This window comes from Cavia porcellus, unplaced genomic scaffold (genome assembly GCF_034190915.1).
Source record: "Cavia porcellus strain 051 isolate PalLab524CR breed Dunkin Hartley unplaced genomic scaffold, mCavPor4.1 scaffold_21, whole genome shotgun sequence".
NCBI classification, from domain to species: Eukaryota; Metazoa; Chordata; class Mammalia; order Rodentia; family Caviidae; genus Cavia; species Cavia porcellus.
In genome coordinates this window covers 26,600,191-26,627,492 of record NW_026947504.1, presented here as the reverse complement: position 1 = coordinate 26,627,492, position 27,302 = coordinate 26,600,191, and the positions used below count along the sequence as shown (strand labels likewise).

The 27,302-nt window shown below is 39.0% G+C and overlaps 2 protein-coding genes across 7 annotated transcripts in view; both read left to right on the top strand.

The window, feature by feature from the left end:
• Sncaip (synuclein alpha interacting protein) overlaps nucleotides 1–27,302 on the top strand; it is a 146,045-nt gene that overhangs the window by 41,362 nt on the left and 77,381 nt on the right. The window contains exon 1 of one of the 6 annotated variants that reach the window (XM_063232448.1): nucleotides 25,825–25,942. The exons of the other annotated variants lie outside the window; for them this stretch is intronic. The gene's annotated coding sequence lies outside the window, so the exon portion shown is untranslated. Of the gene's footprint in view, nucleotides 1–25,824; nucleotides 25,943–27,302 lie in introns of those variants that run through there. 6 annotated transcript variants of the gene reach the window in all.
• Nucleotides 1–27,302, top strand: part of LOC134471945 (uncharacterized) — a 67,563-nt gene extending 40,261 nt beyond the window's left edge. The window contains exon 1 of the mRNA XM_063232451.1: nucleotides 1–27,302. This exon is cut by the window's left edge and continues 40,261 nt beyond it. Within this exon, the coding sequence (XP_063088521.1) occupies nucleotides 25,403–26,374 (972 nt within the window). The 5' untranslated portion in view covers nucleotides 1–25,402 and the 3' untranslated portion in view covers nucleotides 26,375–27,302.

The window sequence follows — 27,302 nt, the reverse complement described above, 5'->3', positions numbered from 1 at the left end:
CGTTATACAATCAGTTCTCATAAACTGTTTATAAGTTCTACACATGCATGAGTCTCTACATATATTTCTGTCCTTTCTATATTAGAGGGCAAAAAAAGCATAGCAAGATAAAACAAAACAAATTCCTGTAAAAACATGAAATGAAAAAGTCATATAAAACCACAATACAAAGTGATCTACAGTGGTTACTGTGTTGTCTCTTGTTATCTTCAATAGAATGGTCCATATCATCAGGCTTAGTATAATTGAATATAGCAGTACATAACAATATTAATAAAAACAAAACATTGGAGATATTATAGGGCTTCAAAAGTATCAAACCGAATGGGAATCCTAGTGAATCTTGTCATCTTCAGTATAGTTGCCTATACTCTCAGACTTAATACTATCAATCATAACAGATTTGAATAAAATCTGTCAATACAAAACAGCAATCTAACCAGATTCAATGATGATCAGTCATGATAAAATAGTACAAGTTATACAGGGCTTCAGATTAAGTTAATAGGGAATTAAGGATGATTACTGTACTATATCCTGCTATTTTGGGGATAGCTGTCTGTGCCCTCAAATCTAGTACAAATAGACCAACTGGAACAGAGTATAATCCATCTAAACAGAGCAGTATGAGCAACGGGGGTTTTAAATCCTTATACACTATTAACAATATCCTCTGCCTTCTTTTTTAAGACTATTCCTCCCCTTTCACTCCCACAGGATGCTGCATATTTTGGGTCCCACCAACTCGCTCAGCTTTTAGATTGAGGTGGGGCAACCTACTATTTACCTAAGTGGTTCCAAGCCTTCTCACTCCTGGACTTGATCTCAATTTGTATTCCTTTACTACAAAAGCCTCGAGCTTTTCCTTCCTAGTAGCTGAGTAGTTCTCTACTGCACATAAGTATCCTGTCTTTCCAACCTATCTGCAGGTGCTGGTCAAGTTGCCCCTATTTCTCTCTGGGTCCCTGTCAGAGCATTGTTTTTTCATATTTGATTTTCAATCCATAAACCCTTTTTCAGGTTAATTATATTTCCTATACAGAGCATCTCGGAGGACCCTACCTCCTGATCTACTCTGCCTATGTGTGTGTGTGTGTTTGTGTGTGTGTGTTTAGTGTATCAAGGCCATCTATGTTAGAGATTATTGCCAACCTTCTCTGCCTTATCTCTGCTATGCTATTTTTCTGCCATTGGTTGTCTACTTTTCTCCTTCACTGCACTGTCTGCCCCATTAATTGAGGCCTCTTTGCCACTGTTCTGAAATGCTAGTATTTTTTTTCTCTCTCTCTAGAATGTCCTTCAGTATTCTGTGTAGGGTTGGATTGGTGGTCACAAATTCCCCCATTAATTGAGGTCTCTTTGCCACTGTTCTGAAATGCTAGTATTTTTTTTTCTCTCTCTCTAGAATGTCCTTCAGTATTCTGTGTAGGGTTGGATTGGTGGTCACAAATTCTTTGTCATAGAAGCACCTTGTTTCTCCATTAATTTCTAGAGACAGTTTTGTAGAGTACATCAATATGGGCTGGAGGTTATTTTCTTTAAGGGCTTGGAATACTTCGCTCCAAGCTCTTCTTGATTTGATGGTCTGTATTGAAAGTCTGCTGTGATTTTGATGGGTTTTCCTTTATAGGAAATCTGTTTCTTTTCTCTGATGGCTTTTAATATTCTGTTCTGGTATTTAGGGATCTTGATTATTTTAATTTCTGGGATCTTGATTATTATATGTCAGGGTATAGCTCTGTTTTGATTGTAGGTGGCTACAGTTCTGTATGCTTCATTTATCTGGATATCATTTCCTTTTCCTATGCTTGGGAAGTTTTCCTTAATTATTTCTGTGAATAACCTTTTTATTTCCTTTGTTTTTACTCTTGCTTTTTCACTCACACTTTTTATTCTTAAGTTACAGATCCTCTTGTTGTCTTCTACCCTTTGTATTGGTACTGCCTGTTTCCTTGTTATTTTAAAGAGATCTTTCCTTTCATGATCACACATTGCAAACATGTCTTCAAGTTTTGATAGTCTATTCTTAGTTTCTTTCAAGCAGTTTTGCCAGCTTTCAATTGAGTTTTTAAGTCCCTGGTAATCGTTTTGAATCTGCTTCTTGTATTCTAAATTTTCTTTATATTCTTCTTTAATTTCTCTCCTTTTTTGTGTTCCTCCATTCTCCTGTCTCTGTCTTCTTGAGAGGTGCTTAGCATTTCTTTTATTAATATACTTATATCTTGCTTTACTTGAATTAATATTTCAGTTTTGAGCTTGTCTACGAGATCCTTAAAATATCTCTTTATGTCCGCTGATGCCGTGTCTGATATTGCATGTTTGCTGCCCTCAATCTGTTTTGTATTTACCTGGATCTCTTTCCTGGATCAATATTCTCAGGGTTGGGGGCTGGGGGTTTTTCTTATTTCTTTCTCTTGTCATGTTTTTGGTTTCTTCCATACAAGTGTGTAGTGGAGGTCCCAGCCCCTTTCCTTGTCGGTTATGGTTCTTCTGAAGCATGCTGGCTAGGGACTTCTGCCCTCTCTAGTTGCTGTTGGTCATTGAGGTACCAGCAGGGGCTGCATATGCTGGTCCCTCCCATCCAAGCCAGTCTACCTTCAGGGGCCTTCACCATGTTAGTGTGTACTGCATGTACAGAATCGGTTTGGGATGACTTATTGGGTCCTGGCCAGGGTTGTGACCCAGGCCAAGAAGATACCACCAGTCTGGTCTGGGAAGGGAACAACTGACTGAAGTCACTGCCATCCCTAGTTCAGGCCCATCCTGCCCAATTCCAACATGTCATCCAGTTGGTCGCCCCTTTTCCATGGAAGGGTCTTATTGCCAGCACTCACCATGGGTTAATGCAGGTCCCTCACTGGCTCCATTCTCTGTTGGGCTTGCCGACCTCCAACTTCAGTGCCACCGTGGCTCTGTGAGTCGAGGTGATGTGAGTTTGGGCCACTCTGGCGAGAACACTGTAACCACTAATCTTAGCTACTCCAATGGTAGCCCCAGGACTGTGTGTTTGACCAGCTCTTTTCCCTTTAGTTTCTTCCTGGGTTGAGAGAATCCATCTCCCTCTGTCTAGACTTCTCCAGGCTGTTTTATTCTGGCATCTGAGTTGTCTGTCTCATGGAGCCTTGGTATCCTGCTGCTTATTGATCTGTCATCTTTTGCATCTCTCCAAAAATAATCTTATTTTAAAGCATGATCTGGTTAATGTTTCTCTTCATTTGAGATGATTATAAGATATCTAGAATTTAATGTGAAAAATACAATACTAAATATATATGTACAAAAATATGTATTACAGTCCATATGACAAAGCTAATTGATGGCAAGATCTTTAACTAAAAGCAATTAATACTGAAATACTGCCTGAATTACATATAAATCCACTGATAAATGCGAAGTTAGTAGAGTTAGACAAATGAACAATTGAAGAGAGAACAAAAATGGATGTGAACTTAAATAGTTTATATGAGAATTATTTCAGAATCAAAGGATGAAAAGCTCTTGGGAAAACTAGTTACTTTTTAAAGTATTTTTGCAACACTAGATCTAGTTTAGGCTGACTTATAATTTTATACAAAAATTCATGTCCTGAAAAATCAACATTTGAATCATCTTTTTTATAGTTTATAGGTGAAATTATAGTTTCAGTTTATAGCTGTAATTACAGTTGAAACTTTGTTTCTAATATACTACCTCAATTTGATGTTTCTCATTATTTTGATGAAAAGTATATTGAACTTTTTCTGTTACCAGTTACTCTCTAATAATAAAGAGTTTTCTGGAGGAAAACTACAGCTGTGAGTTTTCTGTCACCGTTACTTGTGTAGTGAATGTGTCTCCTTTGGCCTCTCGATTTAAACACAAATTATTTATCTCTTCAGAATATTTATGGAAAACAGATATTTTTAGTTCTGGCCACACATTAAAGTTACCTGAAAAGTCTCTAAAAATGCTAACGCTAAGTAACAGGCCTACAACCGTTAAATCAAAATCTTAGGAAAAGTAGAGCTTGAAGTGAATTCTCTTTTAAACTCCCCTGCAGATTCTAGTGAGTGTCACTGCTAGCACGTCAAAAAAGCGTTAAAGCTGGGGGTATAAGTTTTGCGTCTAAGGAAATGGGTGATGTGTCTCCTGACCACTTTTAGGTGTTTCCTTATATAAATCAACTTTTAAAAACTAGTAACAGTATTAGATCTTTGTTGACAAAGAAAAACCTTTTATGCAAGACACTTTACTTCTGTATCTGAAACTGGGTGTTCCATTTTTTCTTCTATTTCCTACCTTTAGAAAAATCATGTGGTGCTGTTTATATTTCTGTGTGGTTGAAGGACTGACAGACAAGTCGTTTACAAACTGATGACATCTTATGCCTTCTGATCTCTTTGGAGCCTCATCTCATCTTGCATCCTGTGCTAGCCACACAGATGTACTTTTGTTTTCTAAATAAGTGGTACTCATCAGGGCATAATGCTTTTGATGGCTTTCCCCTGCCCTTGGCTGTCCTATTCATGTTAGTTGGTTTTTGCATTGTTAGGACAAAATACCTGCCACCTTCCAGAAGTGGCAGGCTGTGACTTGTGGTTTCAGAGACTCAGTCCATGCTTGGCTGGCGCCAAGGTGGAAGCATCATGACAGAAAGGATGGAGCAAAGCTGCTCAGTTCATGGTGGCTGAGAAGTAAAGCTGGGAACAGCACCAGAGGTTGAGGCCAGGGACCAGATAAAACAACCAGAATTGAATCTTCTCAATCATGTCAGTTTTTCTATGTTTGGAATAAGCTAAGGAGCCTCATATCTGAATTTGAGGCCCATCTCAGCTGAACAAAGAAGTTCATGTGAAACGTGAGACATCAGCAATAGCTAAGGTGGATCCACATGCAGCAGGCAACTTCTTTTTCATAATATCACTTCCAGGCATTAGTTTCAATCAGTGAACATGTTCAGTTGCAATGGTGTAATTTTTCATATCATTTCATTACATACTAAGTGGACATTGTCTGTTAGACATCATGTGCACATTCCTTTTATGCACAAATAATGCCTCACAAAGGGATTTGTAAGAATTAGAATTTTGTGTAAATCAATGTTGGTTACTAGAAAAGTCTTATTTGTCACTTCACTGGTTTATAGTTTATAGTCTGACTCACAGCTCGTTGCTGACCAACCTTATTTGCAGGGGTTGTGGGACAACCACCGTGTTATTTTACTTTTTTGTGTTTATATATGTGACAAAACCTAAAGACCACAGAATGTGGTTTGTTAGAGGTGATGGAATGAAGAAAAGGTCCAGGAGATCAGAAGATTTATTCATAATGGAGTGGGGAAAATGTACAAGGATGTGACTAAAGGAACTTTCTAGAAGGGATTTTAACAGAAACCTGTGGTGATACCTCCTGTAATGCTAACACTTGGGAGGCTGAGGCAGGATAATTTCCATTAGTCTGAGGCCACCGTGAACTACATATGAAACCTGTCTCAACAACAACCAAAAATACAACTAAGTATTCAGTATTTATTTTGCTGATAATCTTGAGTGTTAACTTTCTTTAATCATGAAGATCATTATTAAAATGTTAAATGTGTCTTACATATCAGTTACATGACACAGATCAGATTTTGCAGTATCTCTACTACACCTCCAACATTTTCCTGTTAATTCAGCATATTTAGTTTATATCCTTATTACGGTTTGGGTCTAGATGTCGCCCAAAGCCTCATAGATACGGCTTTTTCAGAGGTAGCTGAATATAGAGTGTGTCATTGCTTCATGGTGCAAAAATGCTAGGATTAATGATACTGGGATTGAGGGTGGGTGGTTGCTGGATCGGTCCACTGATTGGTTTGGTATCACACTAATCCTGGTAGGTTATGAAAGGGGCAGGTTGGTTTGCTGCCTTGTGCCCTCCGTGAACTATTTCTACTCTGCAATAACCCTCTGCCATGCCACTCTGCCTTGAAGCCACCTGATTATGGACTGGAACCTCTACAGACTGTGAGCCAAATAAACCTTTCCCTCTGACTTGGGGTGTCCGGCATTCTGTCCTAGCAATGAGAGAAATGTAACTAAGACAATTCTGTAACATACAAATGTATTTTCCTTTCTCACGCTTGTTCTGCCTTCTCTATATTCTGTGTTGCAATAATCTCTCCTTGTTTTCCTCCCTTAATAGATGTGCATATTTGATTGTAGAGGAAAGTTAAAAACACGAGCTGATTAAAGACATGTTTCTTCTGTAGTGGTTATATACTTAATGTAGCCAGTGAGCAGTTTTTTTTGTTTTGCATTTAATGTCATTAGGACCCAGACAGGCCTCAACAAAAGGCACTAATCTGCCACATGCAGCATCTTCTGTCTGCATTTGATTCCAGCTGTGACTGGGATCTTTGTGCTGACCTCATCGGGAAGGTTAGCTGCCTAGCAAGTTTAGCCAACTGTAATCTAAACCAAATGAGTTTGTATACAGTGTCAGCTGTATACCAGAAGACCAGATGATGGCCTTGTTGAGAAGGAGGGGTCTGGCAGCAATGATGACCTCTAGTCTTCCAAAAATCAGGGTCTTTGGGCTCATCTGCTGATTTTCTTGAAGGAGGCCATGTCTCATTCGTCTCTTCTGAAAGCAACTTACCCGTAAAGTGATAACAAAGTGCAGTTTTCAAAATCTTGGATGCTTAATATTTGCAAACGATGTTTTCACAAGTGAATTAAATTGGTAAATATGGTATTTTCGGTGAAAGTCACTTATCGTTTTGTTTCTGCTGCTCATCAGATTTCAACCAGACCCTCCCAGAAAATGAGCTGTTTGTGTGGTTTTCTACATCGTCATCAAAGGTTATGCCCCCATTTGCCTCACTAACAGTCTGAAAGGTCTTTATAAACTCACAGTGATTTTTAAAATTGTGTTTGGATTAAGCTTTTTTTAAAAAAAGCCAATGTATTTAACAGTTTCTTGACTCTTACTGGAGTTGCTTTAGCTAAGATATTCTCTCTGATTACTAAGGTTTCTGATTCTGCTGAGGGGCAAATGGCAAGGGCAAGATTCCAGTGCTTTTCATTTTTATTTTATTTTATGTCTTTATTTTTTATTTTTTTGTTCTGGGGATCAAACTGCCAACCTTGCACTTGCCGGGCAGGTGCTTATGACAGAGCTAAATCCCCGCCTCAAGTGCTTTTTAAAATGTGCATTCTGTTGTATCATAAATCTTCAACTGAAACTTTTTTTCATGTTTTTTTAAATAGGCTTGGAAAGTAGTTCCCCACTATTGAAAAGGTTCTTAGAGGTTTTTTGTTTTGTAAACTATTTAAAAGTTTAGATTTTCTTTACCTATTATGAACTTTGCAAAAAAATCAGGCTTTTTAATCCTCATGGCTATAAGCCAAGAAGAATCATTCATTATGTGGGCAAATGACACATCAGAAGACAACTTTGGGTTCTTTTAGTCCATTTGTTCAACAGATACTTACTTTTTCTGATCTTCATGTAAGTAACTTACAGGCTACTTGAAATCATCTTGTTTCTCAGATAAATTTTTGGTTATTCACAGTTGATATGCTGTAGCTCTAAACAAATGGTTAAGTATCATCTTAACAAAAACAGTTCTGGCGTTATCACAAGCTTCCAGTTACTCATGAGTGGTAGATACAGAGCCCTGTCTGCATGAGAAATCATTCACTGCACACGTGGACAAAGATGACCTACGTCTGTTGTTTAATGCTGCTACAACTGGTTATATTGCCTTAAATGTTTTCAAAAGCGTTTTTCTTATTTATTGGCTTAGTATTTAGCATTAGTAGAATTTTAGAACTGGAAAGAATCAACAATCATAGTAGTGTAGATATCTTTCATACGTTTACTCAAGCAAAAGACTCCATTTATAGAAAATTAATCAGGCAAGACTATTGTGTTGGGACTCAGGATGATGGTTTCCTACCTAGAATTCTGGAAAGGGGCCTCAGAATTGGAATAGGACAGAAGAGGAACAACTTCCATTTGTGGACATCCATTAAGCTATGCAATTAAATTTGTGTATTTTACAACAAAAGCTCAAAGTATCAACAGTGGAGAGATAACTGGTAGCAGGACAGCCAGCTGCTGTAGTTAGGGCAGGGCATATAGGGAGGACTCAAAGATGAGAATAGAGGTGTCACAGTTCTTATCCAGTCACCTGCCACATTTGAGAGTTGAGGAAAGCTTTTCAGAGAATGAGAGTCAAAAATTACACAGCTGCTCATAAATAGCGTTTATTAACTTATACATGTATATTGAGCACGTACCATGTTGCAGACATGGACCAAAGCACTGAATATACTGGGATCAGAATGGCCAGGCAGACCCTGATCTCAGGATGTGTAGAATTCAGGACTTCAAACAACTCTTGCATAACCTGTCTGCACTCAGTAGACATTTGAGGTCGGACTTCCTTGATTCACATTACTCTTTTTATTTCAGAAAAACAAATACTTCATTTTTCTAGGGTACAGACTGACCTTTCTTCTCGTTGCATGTTTCATTATGTTGAAGGCACAGCGTGTTGAGAATTTAGTGTAGTTTGATATGCATTACGAGAGACCCTGGTCTTTCAGAAAGGCTGGGATGAGAACAGAGAATTCCTGCAGAGTGGTCCTATGGGTTTGTGGCTGGGTGCCGGGCATATCTGTGTGAGGAGACTCACATCACTGGACTCCAAACCTGTTACTTGATCAAGCACTCATCTGCATGTCAAAGAGGCTTAAAGCTATGGAAAGAATTAACTGGCCAGTATGTTTATGCAACTTTTCAGCAAAGGCAGTTGAAAAGAAAGTTGCCCTGACTGAGCTGATTGTCTTGGAGCAGATATCTAGTGAAGTAATCATGTTAACATTATGTGACTCGGGTTATATGATATTTTCAGTGATCAGCCTAGTGGAAGTTTAAATGAGCAAAAATACAAACTAATCAAAAACAGTAAGTGAAACATCCCTTTTGAAACAGATCAACTAATCTTTTATTTATTTTTATACTTTTTATTTGGGTTAAAGCACAGTGCATATTCAGATTTCCTTCAGGATATATGAGCCATATTTTCTGTTGCACTTTTAAACCAACAATATTTCCAGTTGTATTTCTTCCCTTTAGGACTAATTAAACATATTTGTTTTTCTAGGCATTACTCCCAAATCTGCAAGTGCCAGCATATAAATTCTAATTTTATGTTCCAAAAAAAATCTAGGCTTTGAGATCATAGAATCTTTAGTAGGAAAAAAGCTCATGTATGAGAAGGTGCGTGAGGTCTTTGTTGAGAGGTTAGCTTCCTACATAGTCATTCTAGAAACAGGTGCAAATTCCAGTGAAGTTTCCTTCACTGTTATATAAACAAACATCTAATAAACTCAGCTTCAATTTTAAAACAGTGTTTCAGCTGGGTACGATGGCTCATGCCTATAACCCAGCACTTGAGGGGCTGAGGCAGAAAGATTGCTACGAGTTCAAGGCAAGCCAGAGTCGCATAGTAAGTTCAAGACCAGCCTGAACTACAGAGCAAGGCCCTGTCTCAAGCACTGCCCCCAAAAGTAAAATAGTATTTCAGAGGGCAGAAATGTACTAGTTCAGACCCCTTAAAGTTTGCATATTTTATTTCATTTCTGTTAATGTCCTTCATATATAAGATGATCTACCTCCTCAATATTATGAGATAGCTTGATTTTCAAGTTCTTTCAAACTGAATTATGACAAAATAATACCCGTCATCATTTGCCCTCAGAGTAAATCTGAAGTTCTGTGCTAGTAATGGTACACGGGGAACCCCCATCTCATAAGGTAATCTGGTTACAAACTGTACGTGAGGCAAATACTGTGTTGAGTCAAAATGATCCTTGAAAGCCAGTTAAACTGCCCATGAAATCCACCAGGCTTTCCTGTTGTATTGGTAACATCACTTTGAGCAACAGATAAGACTACATTGAAGGAAAAAATACATTTTGAATGCTAGAAAAGCCTCTGGCATGGTAAGATCTCTACAGAATCAAATTAATTGGAACCATATCTACAGAAGGAACACCTAATTTGATATCTTATCTCTCATGTTCATTATCAGGCCTAGATCCACTGAGGGGAGCGAACAGGAACAGCAGGTAGAGTTTCCCACCCTGTGTCACTGGTTTTTATTTCTTCCCCTCTCTGTCTAGCTGAATTTAAGTTAAAAAGCATCTGAAGAGTGGTATCCCATGTATCTGTGAAGGCCTGAAAGGTCTTTTCTGTCAACAAACTTGAGAAAATACGTTGTCAACTATAGGGCTAACCACGTGAAAACTGTACTTGTGATGAAGGGGAGGTGTTACCCAGCTCTCCTAGTGGATACAATTGAGTATGGAAGTCATTCACGCATGTTTAAATATATGCAGATCATGTTTAATACTATGCTGAAGTGTAGTTTGGTTAATATAATGTTGCAAGTTTACTTCCTCTTTAGAGGAACATTACATACTTGACATTGATATTTTGGTGCTTGTCAGTAATGGGCTCTGGGAGGCACAGAGTACCAAAAATGACATGTGCCAAACTGTTCTGGCTGAAAAAGGTAGACAGTCATTAGGCAATCAACATGAAGTTCTAGCTCATGTGACAAGTACTAAACAGCCAACAAGCACTGGGACAAACTTTTCACATAAAAATTCCTGAGTACCAAATTCAACGAGTTTCAAAGCAAAGTACTCTGGTGTGACTGTATATGCCTAGAATTAAAGAAATTGCTTTTGATCAGACTGAAATTATTGGGCACATTTTCCTTAAAATTTAATTTAGGTCCACACATACACCCTAATGTATATATGCTGGCATCTTTCCTAACATTTTTAATGGCTTTGCTTGAGTACTTCTGGGAATTTGAAAGTTCTTGTTTTCATGGTTCTGCAGTCAGTGTGTTCTCAGTGTCTGATGGTGGTAGTGTTGGGATACGTCCTAGCGCTAACGCTGGGCTCATTTTTAACTACTGTCTCTCCTTCCTCATACGAGGATGCCCAGGACAGTTGGTTTTACGCATCCTAAGTCTCTTAGAGGGTCAGGCCTGGACTATGCAGAATCCTCTTGTGTTTTTCCTTTTCTTTCCCAGTCTGGTCTCCATCTAACCCATTGCTGACCTTAATAAACACAAGTTAGCTCAATACTCTTCTACGTGAAACCATTCATGGGCTACCGTGTACATCGGAGCCAACCCTAAACTCCATTTCATGGGCCACGAAGGACTTGCAGACTCACAACTTTGCTTTCTCCTCTTTTTTCCTAATAACCTGGCATTCTCTTGCATTCTGGTCTTCTTACTGTGTCTCCTGATCAACACTCCTGTAGTAGGGCTCTTGCTCTTGTGGTGCTTTCTACCTACATTCTCCCCCGCCCATAGTTTTGCATGCCCTGCTCTCTTTTGTCGATTAATTCACCTTTAAAAGGCTTTTGTTGATCTACCATATTTAAACAAACCCAAGAACCCAACCTTCCACACCTTTATATTTGCCAGCTTTCTCATTGCTGGAACAAGTACCTAACACCCACAAACCAAAGGAAGACAGGTTTATTTTGCTTCACAGTTTCAGACGTTTAGTCCATCGTCAGCTAGCTTAAAGGCATGAACATCACGGCAGAAGTGTTTGGTGGAGCAAAGCTGCTGACTTTATGAAAGTTAGGAAACACAGTACAGGGGAGCAGCACCAGTGAAAGACACACCCGCAAAAGGCCCACCCCCAGTGATCAGCCTCCAGCGGGGATCTACCTGCTAACAAAGCATTTTGCTGTGAACGTCAGTAGTTTCATCCACTGATTAGTATAGCTCCCACATGATGCTCTTCAGGAGTCCCTTAATCCAGTCCATCTGACAATTAATCTTTATTGGCACACCCTCCAACCCCTATTTCTCCCTTCCTGTATTGCACTTCTACAAGCCTAAAAAGATTTTGTGTATTTAGGTACTAGCTTTTTGTCTGATTAATCCATTCGGTACTCCTCTATGCTGTATTGCCCCGACCATATGCAGCTACTTAAACTTAAATATAATCAAAGTGAAATAAAATTTAAAGTTGAGTTTCTCCACTGCAGTAGTCTACATTTCACATGCTCAGAGGTTACAACACATGGCCAGTGGCTACTGCATAGGATAGCACACATGTAGAGCATTCCCATAAACCGTAAGTTCTGAGCAGCACTGCATTACAGTGGGAGTGCCTTGGGGGCCCAGAACCTTGTGCACTTGCTCTTCGGGAGGTCCAGTGGGAGCGGCTGACATGTGGTACCCATAGATGCTGAGTGGAGGGGAGAGTTAAGGAAGCAAGGAGACCCTTACATTTGGAGAAAACTACCCTCTTGCTTTAGTATTTGTCTTTAATCCCTTTTTGTCCCTAAATAGATTTGAATTTCAGGATTAAAGAAATTAAAAAAATTGTTTTAGTATGTAATGGGAAGCTTGGGAAATGTTTAATCATTGGAGTGGAATCTCTCAAAGTCCCACCTTTCACCTTGTCTCCTTAGTGCCTCACGTGGGTGTTACAGCCTTCAAATAAAATCTTTGTCTCATTTCCAAGAAGAAACCGAATTTTTCCTAGTCTCTCTTTGGCATGAGAAACCATTTTTCTTTATCTCCATAATGTATGCACACTTTTTTTGCTAACACCAAAGCTACAGTTCCTCAGAGTTAGACATAAGGAATGTCTTTGCCTATGAGTTGCTATTTCTGCTGTATTTCTAAGTTTACCTTGTGAGAAACCAGACTTTTAGAGTCTTGACAGTATATGAACTTGCAGTGCCCTGTATCACACTGGATTGGTGAAATCTGCTGCCCTGTACAATTATTGCTGAGTGTTGATTAAAAGCACAACTTTCCTTCTGGCTTGCTTCAGGGCTAATACCCTTATAAATTGTTGCTATGAACTTTTGAACTCAGAAACTTCTGAATATATGTAATAAGTAACATAATCTAAGGCTGAAAATTTGCGACTTCCCTGAAACAAATTTTTAAAAAATTTAATTCTTGGTTTTTTAATGATTTCTCATCATTTAACATTTCAAAATTATCTGAAACCTTTAAATACTTCCTATAAAGTCCTTAATTCCTCAATTACAACTGTCTAAATAAAAATCATAACGTAGATAGCAGATTATCTTCAGATAAAATGTTTTTTAAAAACAGTAATACATCATTTTAAGACAGAAAAATGATTTTAAGCCACACTAATTTATGAATCATTTTATGAAGTAGATGTAGAAATGTATTGGTTTGAGCTACTAAAGAATGTCAAGATGTTCGGTGTTTTTCAAGTAGGTTTCATATCTAATGTCTTGCTTCCCTGAAACATGAGATTTTTAGCCCTGCAATAAAACATAATTTATAGATCCATTATGACTTTCTCCAGAAAACTTAATAAATTAGTGAATACTTTTATTTAATAAGACATTATGAGAGAACTATAATAACCATTAGTGGAAAGTCTTGTTTTATTTTTAACTGACAAAGGTAAGGTGTAGTGTGTCTTTAAAAGCTAAATGATAACAGTGCAAGAATCTGTAGGATTGAGGGCATTTTGTTCTATAATGTGGGTTACCAGTCACAAACAATACTGACTTCAGCTACCCAAAAGGAGGGTCTCATGCAAGATTCACGCGTTCAGGGTATGTGACTGCTGGGTTTTAAGACTACACAGTCAGAGTGGGTTATTTGCACTTTCATGAAGAAGCAGGCAAACCTGGTCATAGGAGGACCTGAAGCTTTTAAGCATTTCACATGTCCATAGCTGCATCAGTTAAAATGAATGTATAGAACCACGTTATACCTGGGGATCTTTGTTTATCCTGACAGGTGACAACCTGCCTGGGAAACCATTTCATGCTTTCTTATGGAGGGAAGCTGGGGATGCGTAGAGCTGAATAGGAGCTGATTCGAACCAACTGGTTCCCACCACTTCTGCAGTCTGGGACCACATGTACTGTACTTTCTGCCTCAGGTGTTAGAGTCTTCGGGTGATGTGCATTGTGATCTTTGCCCTACTGGTTGCTTGGTCTGTGAATAAATGGGTATTGTTTAATTTATGTATCCATTTTCTTAGGTCTAAAATGAGCATTAATTGTACCAACTTTGCAGAGTTATAAGTTTTAGAAGTTGGGTGTACAAACTAGTTGGCCCATGGAAATTGCTCAAAAAGCAGTAACGTCTCTTTAGCTTTATGATATTTATTGGCTGGGACTCAACTTGGAAAATAGTTGAACTTTGATTTTCTGGACTACATTCAGTTAGCATTTAAGTTTTCCTTTATAATGTCTCTAAATATACTCCATGAAAAAAAAGTATGATTACATGTACCAGAAGTCCTCATTATCTATGAATACTGGGAGAAGAAAAAAGACCACTCAGCAAATGAAGCTAGTAAAACTTGAATCATATTTTCATAAATATTTTTTAAAAACAAAATTACAAATAAATCACACAATTGGAATTTGTCTTGAAAAACTAACCTGAAATTATGAAAATAAGTTCAGTAATACCTATGCTTAAAACATTTAAGTTATACCTTTGGAATGAATTGGCAAACAATTCTTTCACAAAACTATACCATCATATTTCCATGATGTGTTTGACTTTGTTTGGTTTTTGACTTTGCAGTACATGAGTCAATTTTCAAAAAATGTTCTTGGGCTTGAACAATTATCCAGTCCTCTATTTTTCCTTTTGATGGTCAAATTATCTTTATTCATGTCTTTCTGAAATTGTTACAATGTTTCTAGTGATCTGATATGTTTTTCAGTTTTTCATTGTCACTTTCTCTGACTTCATCAATCTATGTCTTTGCATACTTTTCAGTCCCACTTCAAATCTACTTGTATTTTATTTGTATTGCACTGAAGAGGGTTTGAAATCTTCCACACTGGTAAAATTCTAAAAATGTTAATTTAATGGATACATAGCAATGCTGCTATAAGTGGGAACAGGGGTGTCTTTTTAAAAACAAACAGTTCATGAATATTTTTATGTTATGATGACTTCTATATCCCTGTGCAACCTTAAAACTGTGGGAAATTGGATAACCAGAACTCCCTGTGTAGAATTACTGTCATTCCCTCTGTAGCACGCCGTCCTGTCGTAAAGGTCCCCAGCATGATCCTCTGCAGCATGTTTATCCATTCTGACCCCTGGGCTTTCCAGAACAGCTTCTCTGTCACCATCATTTTCACCCTCTGCTTCCATACCGCCAGGTCCTGGTGACAGCCCAAATGAAGAAAAGGCAGGAGGAAATCATCCGCACTCTTTATCGGCATGATCAACTTTTAACTATCTATAAAACTGATTAAATAAATTTGTAGAAAAACATTTGTTTAGAAAAAGTGGCTAATGATAACAACTACAAAAGAATGTAGTAACTAAGTAACTTGCTACTGCGGAATGGGTTCCAGTGGACAATAAAAGAGGGAAAAATATATGAAAGTGTTTGAAATTCCAGCTGCAGGGTCCTGAATTTCTAATCATCACTGACCTGAATATACTCAGTGATTTTGATTATCTGATTAGAGTAGATTATCTGATTATAATCAAAAGAGAATAATGAAAACAGTAACAGCATCTGGTGAGCACTTTGTTTCAGCCACTATTCTGAAGACTTTGACTGTATGTCTCACATATCTTTCTGGCACCTCAAAGTGCCTGTCGTATAGGGAGGACACTGAGTCTCTGTCACGTAAATGCATGTGGAGTGGAGGTAATACAGGAAAAGTCTGACAAGACGTTGAGAGGTCATGGATGTTGTGCCCACTGACGTACCAAGACCTGGAACTACAAAGATGGTCATTATGACTCACGTGGAGTGCACTGGAGATCCATGAATCTGTTTTCTGACCCCCAAGAATGGAGCAAATGGAAATGATGGTGAAGAGCCACATCTTTCCTCTGTTGAGCTCAGAACTATCAAGAGAACCACAGTACTGACTTGAAGAGAATTTTAGTGGATTAAAAGGGAAAATTAGAGGCTTATCAGTGTCAGTGTATGCAATGTTTAAAGTTACAGAACTCCTCAGAATGTGTACTGGTTACCAGGTTCTGAATCAGATTAACTGGGGAGGAGCGAACTGGGGACTGTCTGCATTATACTAGCAACAAAGAACAGAATGTGCCAAAAACTTAGTTGGGGTTTGATGAAGTGAATCAGAGGATCCAGTGAGGTTGAACTCAGCATGAACCACATTAAGTGCCCTTGGCAATGTCCTCTTTTAGAATGATATCAGGATAACACACACACACATTAATACAGCAACATGTGACCCAGCTTGCTTCACTTTGAGGAATGAAGTTTTAGAAAAATTCTGTAAGGTCTCTGCAACCATACCACCCTGAATGAACCTACTCTTGTCTGAAAAGTTTGGTAAGAGTTGGAGTCCCAGACAAAAGATATGGTCAGGGGTGAAGGCGTCTATGTTGGAAACAGTAAATTGAGCTTCCAGGTACCATGATCCCTTGCTTTTTTCTCTGACTTGGTTGTGCTTACTGCTGGTAATTCAAGTATAGTTACATACACATGTTACCCTGCCTTTCTTATACTCGCACTGCTCCTGGGAAGGAAGTTGGTCTGGACGTGGCAGAGCTCCTTCTCCTGAAGGCTGTGTGTATGGTGGTCAGGCATGAGATAGGCTACCTTTGTCATCCCTCACCTGGGAATGTTACACCTAGCCTAGTTAAATTATTGTTTGTGAATGTCATAGTAGAAGGCACAGTTAGCCATAACTTGAGATCAAGTTTTTTTTTAGTGTCAGATTTTTTTCATTAATTTTATTTCACTTGATTTTTTTTTTGTTTCTTCTCTGGTCTTACTCAGGAAGCTCCAGAGGGCTGAGAACCTTTCCATCCCCCTGGAACTTCGACACAACCTCAACAGGCATCTGACAGGTTTGAGGTTGGAGCACCTTTCCACCACTCTCCAGGAAAGGTCACTGCCCCTGCACGTGTTTGCTGCTAATGTGCACAGCCTGGGCCCCTGCATAACTGTGCACTAACACCTCCTAGTAGAGGCTTCAGAGAGGGAGAACGGCCCTCATGCCCCAAGGTGACCAACTCTTACTTTACTTTCAATAAATTTTAAAAGCATAGTAGGCAGAATAACACAGAAGAGCTAAGTCTTTTACCCAGCTTATGCTGTTAGAAAGCTGTGCGGCTTTAAGCTAGTCATAGGACTTTCCATATCTTTTTTTTATCATTTGTAAGCTGATACAAATGTACTAGACAATCTATAATTTTGCAAATAGTAGTGCTCAGTAGCTTTTCCAAATGCAAGGAAACACAGGAGAATAGTCATAAAAGACACATACAAAGCATTTGAGTAAGTCTAGAGTTTGAACATGAATCTCAAAAGACTGTATTGTTTGAATCGGTGGTTTTTCTTTCCTTTGGCATCCTGGCTACTCTGTTGCCCTCCTCTAGTCCTTGAACTGTCTCATTTGGTTTATATACTGTTGTAAAATACTGTCTTCTTTCCTTCCTCAGTTCTGTCTAGACTCTTTAGAACCATGAGCAGCTAAATATTTTAGAATGATAGCCAATTTGCTGATACATGATATCCCCCATAATGTCCTACATTCATTTTAAATTATTAAGCTATTATTTATTTGCTACTTAATGTTGTACAGGGCTAAGGATTTAGCTCAGTGGCATAAGCACCTGCGTGACAAGCACAAGGTTGTGAGTTTGATCCCTGGTACAAAAAAAATTTTTTTTTGCACAAATGAAGTGACAGGTACAAAAAAGAAAGTGAGGCTTGTCTTCATAGGATATAGTGGAAATAGAAACCAAAGGCTGCTATCAGACCTGGAGAAGCTTGGTGTGACTTTTCACAACTGCTTGTCAAGAAACAGAACTTACACTCAAAGACAGTGCATTTAGAATTCTAGGATTTGGCAAAGAGCCTGTGTAGCACCTTCGCCTTGCAAGCAGAAGTGACTTTGTTGCTTGTGTTTATGATTTTAAGAGAAACTCTCTCACAAAAACCTGACAGCTATGCAGCACTACAACCTTGAAACTGGGTTCAGAGTTTCATTTGAGCACCATTAGCATCCTGTCCTGTGTGTGTAAGTATAAAAACACACATGTATAAATATACATGTATATAAAAGTATATGTTTCATTGTCTTTGAGAAACTCCTTGGAAACCCGAGACACAAAGCAGACCAGAGAGACCGGTCAGGTCTTCTGCAGTCAGTACATAGTTTAACTCAGGCCTTCCAGGCTCAAGTTCCTCTAGTCATCTTTACCAGATTTTGTCATCCTGAGAGATCATTATGAGGAATGTCAGATGTGTAGGCACCGCCTCATCCTCTTTTCTTATGATTCACGAGACCTTTCAGCCTTCAGCCGTCTGGGGGCCTCTTCTGCAGCACCTGCAGTCTCCAAGGTAGCAAATGGTTGCTGTGCACCATAGGATTCACCTGCTTGTGGCAGAGTACTTCTACTCCCAGCTCTCATGTTTTGATCTGAGGCTGCCCGGAGTCTGCCCACAAAATCTCCTTCACTAGGACTCTTCTTTTCCACACACAACAAGGAAAAGCACTTCTGAAGTCCTGATATGTACAGACTTTTTCATCATGACTTAATTCTCAAATTCTTTTCTCTCTCTCTGCCACCAGTTTCCTCCAGTTATGGAGTCCACTGTGTCTATAAGTCACGGATCTCTTTCTTCATCCACTCAAGGCCTTGCCAGCCCACTGCTTTTGGAGTCACACAAATTTGATAGGACTCTTAACTCAGTCCCAAACCAACCGGAACTGATTGAGTTATTCAGCCTTATTAAACCTTAATAATGCCTCACAGGGTTATTGTAAGGCATCAGGAAGTGAAGGATGAAGCTCAGTACCAAGCTTAATAAATCTTAGTTCCTTTCTCCCACCTGGGGCTCTTGTCTACATCTCCAAGGGCTTAGCACAGTCATATAATTAGCAACATTAGTATATCTAGAAGGCAGTTATCATTTAATTGCTGTGGCTCTTGCCACCCTGGAGTTCTTCATTCACTTCTAGTTTGGTACGAGGGGCTTTTAGTTCTACCCTGGCTGACCACAAAATCACCATCTCAGGGAGGATTGAAAATAACTTTAGGCAATCATTGATTATAAAGTCAAGGGTTTGATTATCTCTTCCATTTGGGTCTATATAAAAATGCAAATATTAATTTTCTCCAATGAACAAATCAGTTTCCAGCAGTGTTTTTCTGTGAGTCAGCAAATTACCTTACTTGGATAGATCAGTTCTTTTCTCAAGAAGCAAGCTCTCCCTCCATGCTTGGTTCTGATCTTCATTACAATAAATCAGTGTCCTCCTATAGATTTGATTTGGAATCGAGTTTCAGGAATCTCTTCTTAAAAGACATTTGTTTATATTACATATTCAATTTGAAGGAGTAAATGCCTTCCTTCAGCCTGTGAAGTTTATCTTAGTGCTACTGTGAGAACATAGTGCCCAAATGAAGGTGGTGTGTTTTTTGTCTCCTCTCAATCATCACATAAAGTCACAGCAGTCTTTAATCAAGATGAGTCGAAGTTACTTTGAAATTTGATTTGAAATCTTTAATATTAGAACTGTATATATGCATTTGAGGAGATCTAGATTGCCCTAAGCAAACGGAAAGCCTTTATGTCTAAGCCACTTTGCATGGATTGCAAGTTCATGTAAATTCTAAATAACTTTTAGCAGTTTGAGATTTGGAAAGTAGCCTGGGCTATATAAATTCTCCTTTAGTTCTCTTGCTGTTAAATTTTATGCCAAAGTAAATGAGGCTATTGGGAACCTTTGAACTCCTCAGTTCTCAAGTGACCTCAGCCAGGTTGGATTGGCAGAGCCAGGGTTTGGTTTTCAAGGGAGGATTTTTCCATTACCCCTTGAAGTGTCATGCTTACCTTCCATGGTGGAAGATGCCGCTTTACTCCCTGGACCTACTTGGCTCCAGGTGGTGTCTGTGTCTCTGAGAAGCAGGATTCCTGCTGTCAGGAGCAACAGTGCAGCTGTGGAGATCGCCAGGGCTGGCATCGGGTTGCTCAGTCAGCCTTGCTTCTCTCCTTCCATTTCTCTCCCAGAATCAGCATTGAAAGCCAGTGACTGGTGCTTCATGCCACAGCTTGCTGGAGGCCAGGGCAGCAAGTGTTTTACCTTTTCTTGGCTTCAGATTTGTGTTTCTAAAGTGGTGATTAAATTAATACCACCCTCATGGATCCCTTTCTTCCTACACATTTCGTTCTTGCCCTCTCAACCATGTGGCTTATCACTTTTTTATGAAAATTTTTTTAACGTAAAAATCCTCTGTTTTACACAGTTACAGGATATGAATATGATATATATAATATGTGTGATATACCACATGTTCTTTTTACTTGACTGTGACCTCTGTAAGTTGGGAACAATGATTTACATTCCGTGTGTCACATTAAAATTGAGGCCATCCTGGGGACATAGTAAATTCTTAGGAAACAGTTCTTTATCCTTCTGTGTTGTATTTAACAAAAGAAAGTCTTTAGCAGTCACGCAAATGTTCACAAAACTTAATTGCATTCCCCTGATACTTTAATACATGCAGTTTCACTAGTGTAAAAATAACCCGAAGGGAAAAAGGTGATGCAGAAATCTAGCACTTTGGCAATAATATAAAACCATGTGATATACTTGATAATTCTTTGAAAATTAAATGTTAATATAAGCTTTTTTGGGTTTTGCAGACCATTTTCTTGTTGTTGGTGGTGCTGTTTTGAGAATGAGTCTTTCTATGTAGTGCAGGCTGTCCGTGAACTCACCACGTAGCCCAGGCTGTTCTCGAACTCATGGCAGAACTCACAGCAGTCCTCTTGCCTCAGCATTTCCAGTGCTAGGATTACAGGTGTGTGCCCCTATGACCAGAAAAACATGTCTTTACAGTTAGCCCTCATCTAAAAATTCAATGTTGTTTTCCATAATTGTTGCTACTTGAGCATATTGAAGAAATAGCACCACGTAGATGGTTTCCTCATTATCCAAAAATTAAATCTTAAATTCAGGTAGCTGTTACAGTTTTGATATGGTTTGATTATGTGCACAAGTGTTCAATATTGGAAGCTTACTCCACACTATGGTGCTGGGATGCAGGAGAACCATTGAGAAATGGAGGAGGAGGCAGTGGGGGAGAGCTGTCCTAGAAGGAAGTAATGTAACTGTACATCCCTGGTTAGTGCTCTTGAAAATGTTAGTAGGACATTGTCATAAAGACTTGTCCTTCCTCATGGTTTCTCTTTGGCCACCTGTCTCACTGTGTGGTGTCTTCCTTTTAGTAGGCACTCGTGCCATTGTGATGCCATCTTTCATGCGGTCTTTACCAGAGCTCAGAAGTTGATGGCACCATGCCTTTGAGCCTCCAAAAATGTCTTTCTATTAAAAAGTACCTAGTCTCACGTATTTTGTTGTAACAATGGAAAACAATCTACTATAGAAAATTGGTATCTCCAAAGGGTGTCATTGTTGTAAATGTATTTGAGTATGAGGAAGTGGCTTCAAAAGTAAGAGGCAGAGGTTGGAAAAATTTAGAAAAGTGGGCTAGAAAAAAATCCTAGACTTTCATGTGTGAAGTGAGAGGGCTGAGAAGGCAAATGACTGGAAATTAGTATCAGATGGAAATGGTGATTCTGTTGGATATTGGAGTAAAGGTCATGCTTGTGATGTGATTGAAAGAACTGGTGGTATCTAGGACCTAGAGTGCTGGTGGCAAGCATAGGGCACACATGGCTGCAGCAGGCTGTTGGTTATCATTGACAGCTCTAAAAGATTTTCCATCATTGACCTAGAGCTTTATAGAAGGTCAGATTTAAGACAATGATCCAGGATATTTAATGGAAGAAATTTCTGAACAGTAAAATATTCACCGTATGGCATGGTATTATTGGCTTTTTTAATCAGATGTACAGTGAGGTTTGAGCGCAAAAGGAAAATTCACAGTCTGGCCAGGGAAAGAGAGAAAACATTTAGGAGAACAAAACAAGGTTCCAGCCAGCTGAAGAGATTGGCATGGAAAAAGGGGAGCCATGTACTAAATTGTAAGATAACTTTCAGGGCACTTGGGAAAGCTTTGAGGCCGTTTCGCATCATCATTGGTAGCCTAAGACATGAAGATTCCGGGATCTATGACGTGCTCTCCATGGGCTTATTGCCCAGGATGCTCCATGGGGTCCTGTTCTTCACCTTCTAGTGAAACAGTCTGGCTGCAGCCATGGTTCAGATGCACTCAAGCACAGCTCAGGCTTGCAGAACACTTTGGTGTGCTCATGTGGTACTGGTTTTACAAGCACACAGAACGCAAGAGTTACAGAGTCATGGCAGCATCCAATTCAAAGGAAAGGCTGGAAAGCTAAGTAGAGGTCTCCTGCAAAGGTGGACCCAGAGAGATTCTCCACTGGAAAAATGCCTAGGGGAGCTGTGGGAATGGAGCCACAGCTGGGATGTCAGAAAGGTAATACAACCAGTTGTGTGTAAAGCCATCCTAGGAAAACTGCAGGCTTCAGTTTGCATCCCAAGAGAGCAACCAACTAGGCTGTGACCAGCAAAGCTGTGGGGGAAAAGGCCTCTGAGACCCTGGGGTACACCCTGTGCAGTGTTTACAAAGTATCAAACTTGGATCATCGAGATTTAATATCTATCCTGCTGGATTTTGTCCTTGCAGAAGACCTGTGACCCCTTTCTTTAGACATGTGTCTAGGAGTGTTTACTTTATGCCTGTCTGGCCATTGTATCTTAGAAGTATGTAACTTGTTTTTGATTTTACAGGCTCACACCTGGAAGTAAATTTCGGTGAGTGTTACATGAGTCTTCTGACTTGGACTTTTGAGTGATGCTAGAATGAATTAACATTCTGGAACTACTAGAGGTGGAAAAGTCATTTTACCTTCGGAGGTGGACATAAACCTTGAATGCCAGGAGTAGAATCCTATGGTTTGGATGTAGGCTGAACACATCTCCCAACGGTTCATGTATTTAGAATAGTTCCTTACCATAGCCACCATGTCCTGTTTGGTGCTGTCATCCTGTCCACCACATAACAGGGCCAGGCAACCCTCAGAAAAGGCCAAACAAATGGTGAAACCTGACTATAGATTTTTAAACCTCCAAAACTGTGAGCTAAATTAATTCAGTTTATTTATACATTAACCAGTATCTGGTGTTTTCATTATAGCACTGGAAATGGGCTGATTTAGTGGGCTTAATGTTGCCTGTCACTTAAGGTGTTCACTGCTCTGTAAGTTTACCCTAAGAAGTTGTTGTTCCTTTGCCTAAATGCTGCCAATACAGAGGCCTTATCACTGCCAGAGGCAGCCTTTTCCCATGTCAGGTAAGGCACCCCAATTGGATGGTTAGAGGACTCACATGAGGTACAGAAGTAAACACCCTATTTATTGAAAGAAAATACAAAAGAGTATTTGCCATTTAAAAATCTGCATGACTTGTATTCAGCAAATCCCTACTTTACAAACAAGATCCATTCCTAAATTGCATTTGTTTAGAAAACAACAAAATGAGTCTTATGCAGTACACCTGTGAAAGTTCGCAACTTGACTGTTCATAAGCAAGAGATTTTCTGTGTTACAAACTCAAGGAAACTCTTCTCAAAACAAGCTTATTTATAGACTAGTTGTGAATCATCAAGGGAGATGTAGTGACCCAAAAACAAAGATACGAGAACCAGTCACGCATAGTTTTGATTCTTAGGTTACTCTCTGGTCTTCCAATCACACTCAATTTGGGAGCAAAATTCCAACACAACATCTCGCTCAAGTTGGTGTTAAATAAATCATGGCCAGTATAAGCTTTATTCTTGTGTTATTACTCATCATTATTATCATTAGAAATAGGTGCCTGCTTGACTATAATAATTGACACTGACTGGATATTTCTAAGTAAAGACAAATGCAGGTGCATTTGGGACTCACATTTAACCACCTGCTCACATGCATAAACCTCTTATTAAACACATACTAAAAGTGTTAGCACTTGTCAAATACTGACCTTATTGTGTAGATAAAATATCAGCTAATTTCTTAACATTCTAATCTGTATTTTTTAGTTAGGCCAGTGTGCTTAAAACACTTCTTTCTAAAAAGCTGTGATTTGGAGTATTTTCCAGCTCTCATGGTTTAAATACTTCAGGAATGGCTGATCGCAAGCTCTCAACACAGTCACTGAACCCAGTTAGGAAGCGATTATGGCAGCTGCTCAGGTCAGTGCAGGTAAACTCCCTCAACACTGTTGGGTCAGCTTTTCATGTTGTGAAAGGAGGATCACAGGCAAATGCAGTAGTGGGAAAGTAGTGCTCCCCAAAGATGATGTTACCGGGTGATATCATAGCCAACTGTGATGTTCACAGAATAACAAAATCACGTAGCCAGGGGCTTCTCAGAACACGCCCATTGTTAACATATGACTGTGCTTTGTCATCAGGATATACTAAGAAAACAGGATTTGCCTAGAAAGTGAGTAAATGCCACATTACCTGAGCAGTACAGTTCAGTGCTGTGTCTCTGCCCTTTCTCTGTACTCTCTAACCTTACTTAAGAAGGAAATCTTTTTCCCAGCTTCTTATGTTCTAGGAAGTCTCTAATCACACCCCAGTTATTAAATGTTTCTTTCACCAACAACTTAGGCATCAGCTCATGGACATATTGCACGTATTTGTAGATGGGTCTTCGTTCCCTTTTTCCCATCTCCTCCTCCCTTCCATTATGCTCCTCCTCCATTTTTTCCTTCCCCACTCTATTCCCTTCCCTACTTTATTCACAAGTATTTTTTTTACCTTTTGTGTTTCTAACATTTCCATGAGTTCTTCAGAACAAGTAGTAGTATTCTTGCTTTACAAAAATGATAGGAAAACTAGAAAATTACTGTACCTGTCATATTATTTTTTATTCTTAATTTGATTTTTTAAATTTTGAAATCGTAACTGTTACTCAGAGAGCCCCTTACTTCCTTAACATTTTTTTTCCATAATCTGAGTGTTGTGTGTTCAATCTCTATTGATTTAATTTTATTCTCCCCCACCCTACCCCAACAGTGGTTGAAGACTATCATATTGCACCTAGGAAATTGTATTACAGTACTATAAATACATTTCTGAGAACTTGTAATTAAGTGATGATACCTAGAACTTTCTGATCATTGTTAAGTCCCTTGAGATGATAAAAAAAATTCTCTTGGGAAGCAGTTCTATTTTCAATAGCTCTACACTGTAGCAAGCAGAATTTTGTTACAGAGCATCTTTGAACTCTGGAGGATGATACCAGTTGATGCTTTTTTCAATGTGTTAGATTAAAACAAAAAACAGGTATTTTTCACTAAACACTTTTAAATTTTTCTGAAGACCTCATGATTTAAACTGTAGAGGAGAAGATATTTGAGACACTGATTGGTATTTGCCATGAAGCTCTCGGAAGACCTGCTTGAGATCATCTCTTGTGCCATCCTAATCTTTGTGAGCTTTGTAGGAAATGTATGTTTATTTTATTCTACAAGGAAGTGCATCGCTGGACGCTTACAGACATCATTTCTTCTGATTTTCAGCCTTGTGTTCGTCCACCTTATTAAGAACTTTGTGGTAAATGTCATGAAAATTGTTTATTCTTCTGGTATCACGTTGGATTCAGCCGGTTGCAAAGTTCTGCACTTCACAGCAGCCCTGACAACGTCACTGGCCATCTGGTTCACGTTGCACTTAGCACTGTTCTACCACCTGAAACTTTACCAAGTTGTCTACCCCTCGGATAATGCTGCAAGCCTAGACCAACAGAAACATTCTTTGAAGGGGATTTCTGCTCTTTGGGTGGCTGCCGTGGCTGTGTACGTACCAGTTTTAATTTATACTACAAAACCAGAATACCTGAAAGCAGGAAATGATACAGATGCCTTGTCTACGAAGAGAATTTACAAAGATTGCTTAATTATCTTCAGAAACAAGCAGGTAGAGTTTTACTATGGGAAAATCTTTTTAATGCTGATTGATATTCTTCCCTTAGCCATCTTAGTCTTTGTCTGTTTCTGGATGTCTTCCCTTCTTTCAGCAAAAAAGAAGATGACATATGGTGACATCTGGATTGGAGATGATGATTCAGAAATTGAAGTCCTGAGAGGGGCCAAGTGCAGCATAGTATTAACGCTGCTGATCACTCTGCTCTGGGTGTCCCACTCTGTCTTGGTCTATTTCTGGAGCAGCGTGGCAGCCTGTGTCTTCCTCCCCGCTGTCCTCACAGCACTGTCCTCCGGCTTCTCTGCTCTCAGCCCTTTCCTGCTGATGCTGGTTAATTACAGAGTGAAGTTGGTATCACTTTGTGGTGCCAAAGAGGAAAACTCCATACCACAGGCGACAAATACTATTTTTTCTCCATATGCTTAATGACCATGAACTTGATTTAAATCTCTGAAAAACAGAGCAGGGAGTTGGAGGACACACATAAAGGCTTCATAGCCCTCATCCACAGAATTCCTGAAAGGACTGCTAAAAGATTGACTGCTCTCTAAAGCAGACTTCTGTGGGAAACTAAGAAGACAGGAGAACACCAGGTTACTGTAAACTGACGAAAAAGTCATCACAAAGTTTGTAATTTAAGATAAAAAACTGCTGGCCAGGAACTTAGCTCAGCGGCATGTGCGCCTGCCTTGCAAACATGTGGTCGTGAGTTTGATCCCCGGTACAAAAAAAAAAGATAATGCTAAGATTTTTAATGTAAAATTTTTAAAGTCACTCAACAATAATCACCATCTGGAAATAAGCACAGCATAAACACTGTATTAAGTATTTGCTCTGAGTAATGTATTTTGTAAGAAACAACATGTTGTTGAAACTGAGGACAATACTTCCTAGGTAGATTCCGAGAGACACTCTTGAGTAATCTCATGTTCTCATCTGATGCTTTCCTTGAAATGCCTCCACACATGCTGGAAGTGCACTAGGCAGGGGTGCAGCTTTCACTTTCTGCACTTTTACTCCTAGCTCCTCGTGTACACTACAAGCACATTTTGTTCATTGTCCTTACCTTAAGTGTCTTTAGTTAATTAGGGCTACATAAAAGCATTAAAGAATTACTACTTGCTAAGTCTTATTCTGTATAGATATGGAAAATACTTGGTTGCTACAGACATGTAGTGTGTTATTCTTACTTAATCTTCAAAATATATATCACGTAATTTCCTCAGGAAAAGACATTTATCTTAATAACAGTTTATTTGATTATTAAATTGGTATGTTTGCACATAAATCCTAATAATTTGGTTTCTAGACTTGGATTCAATAAAAATAAGCATATTATACTTCTAATTAAAAA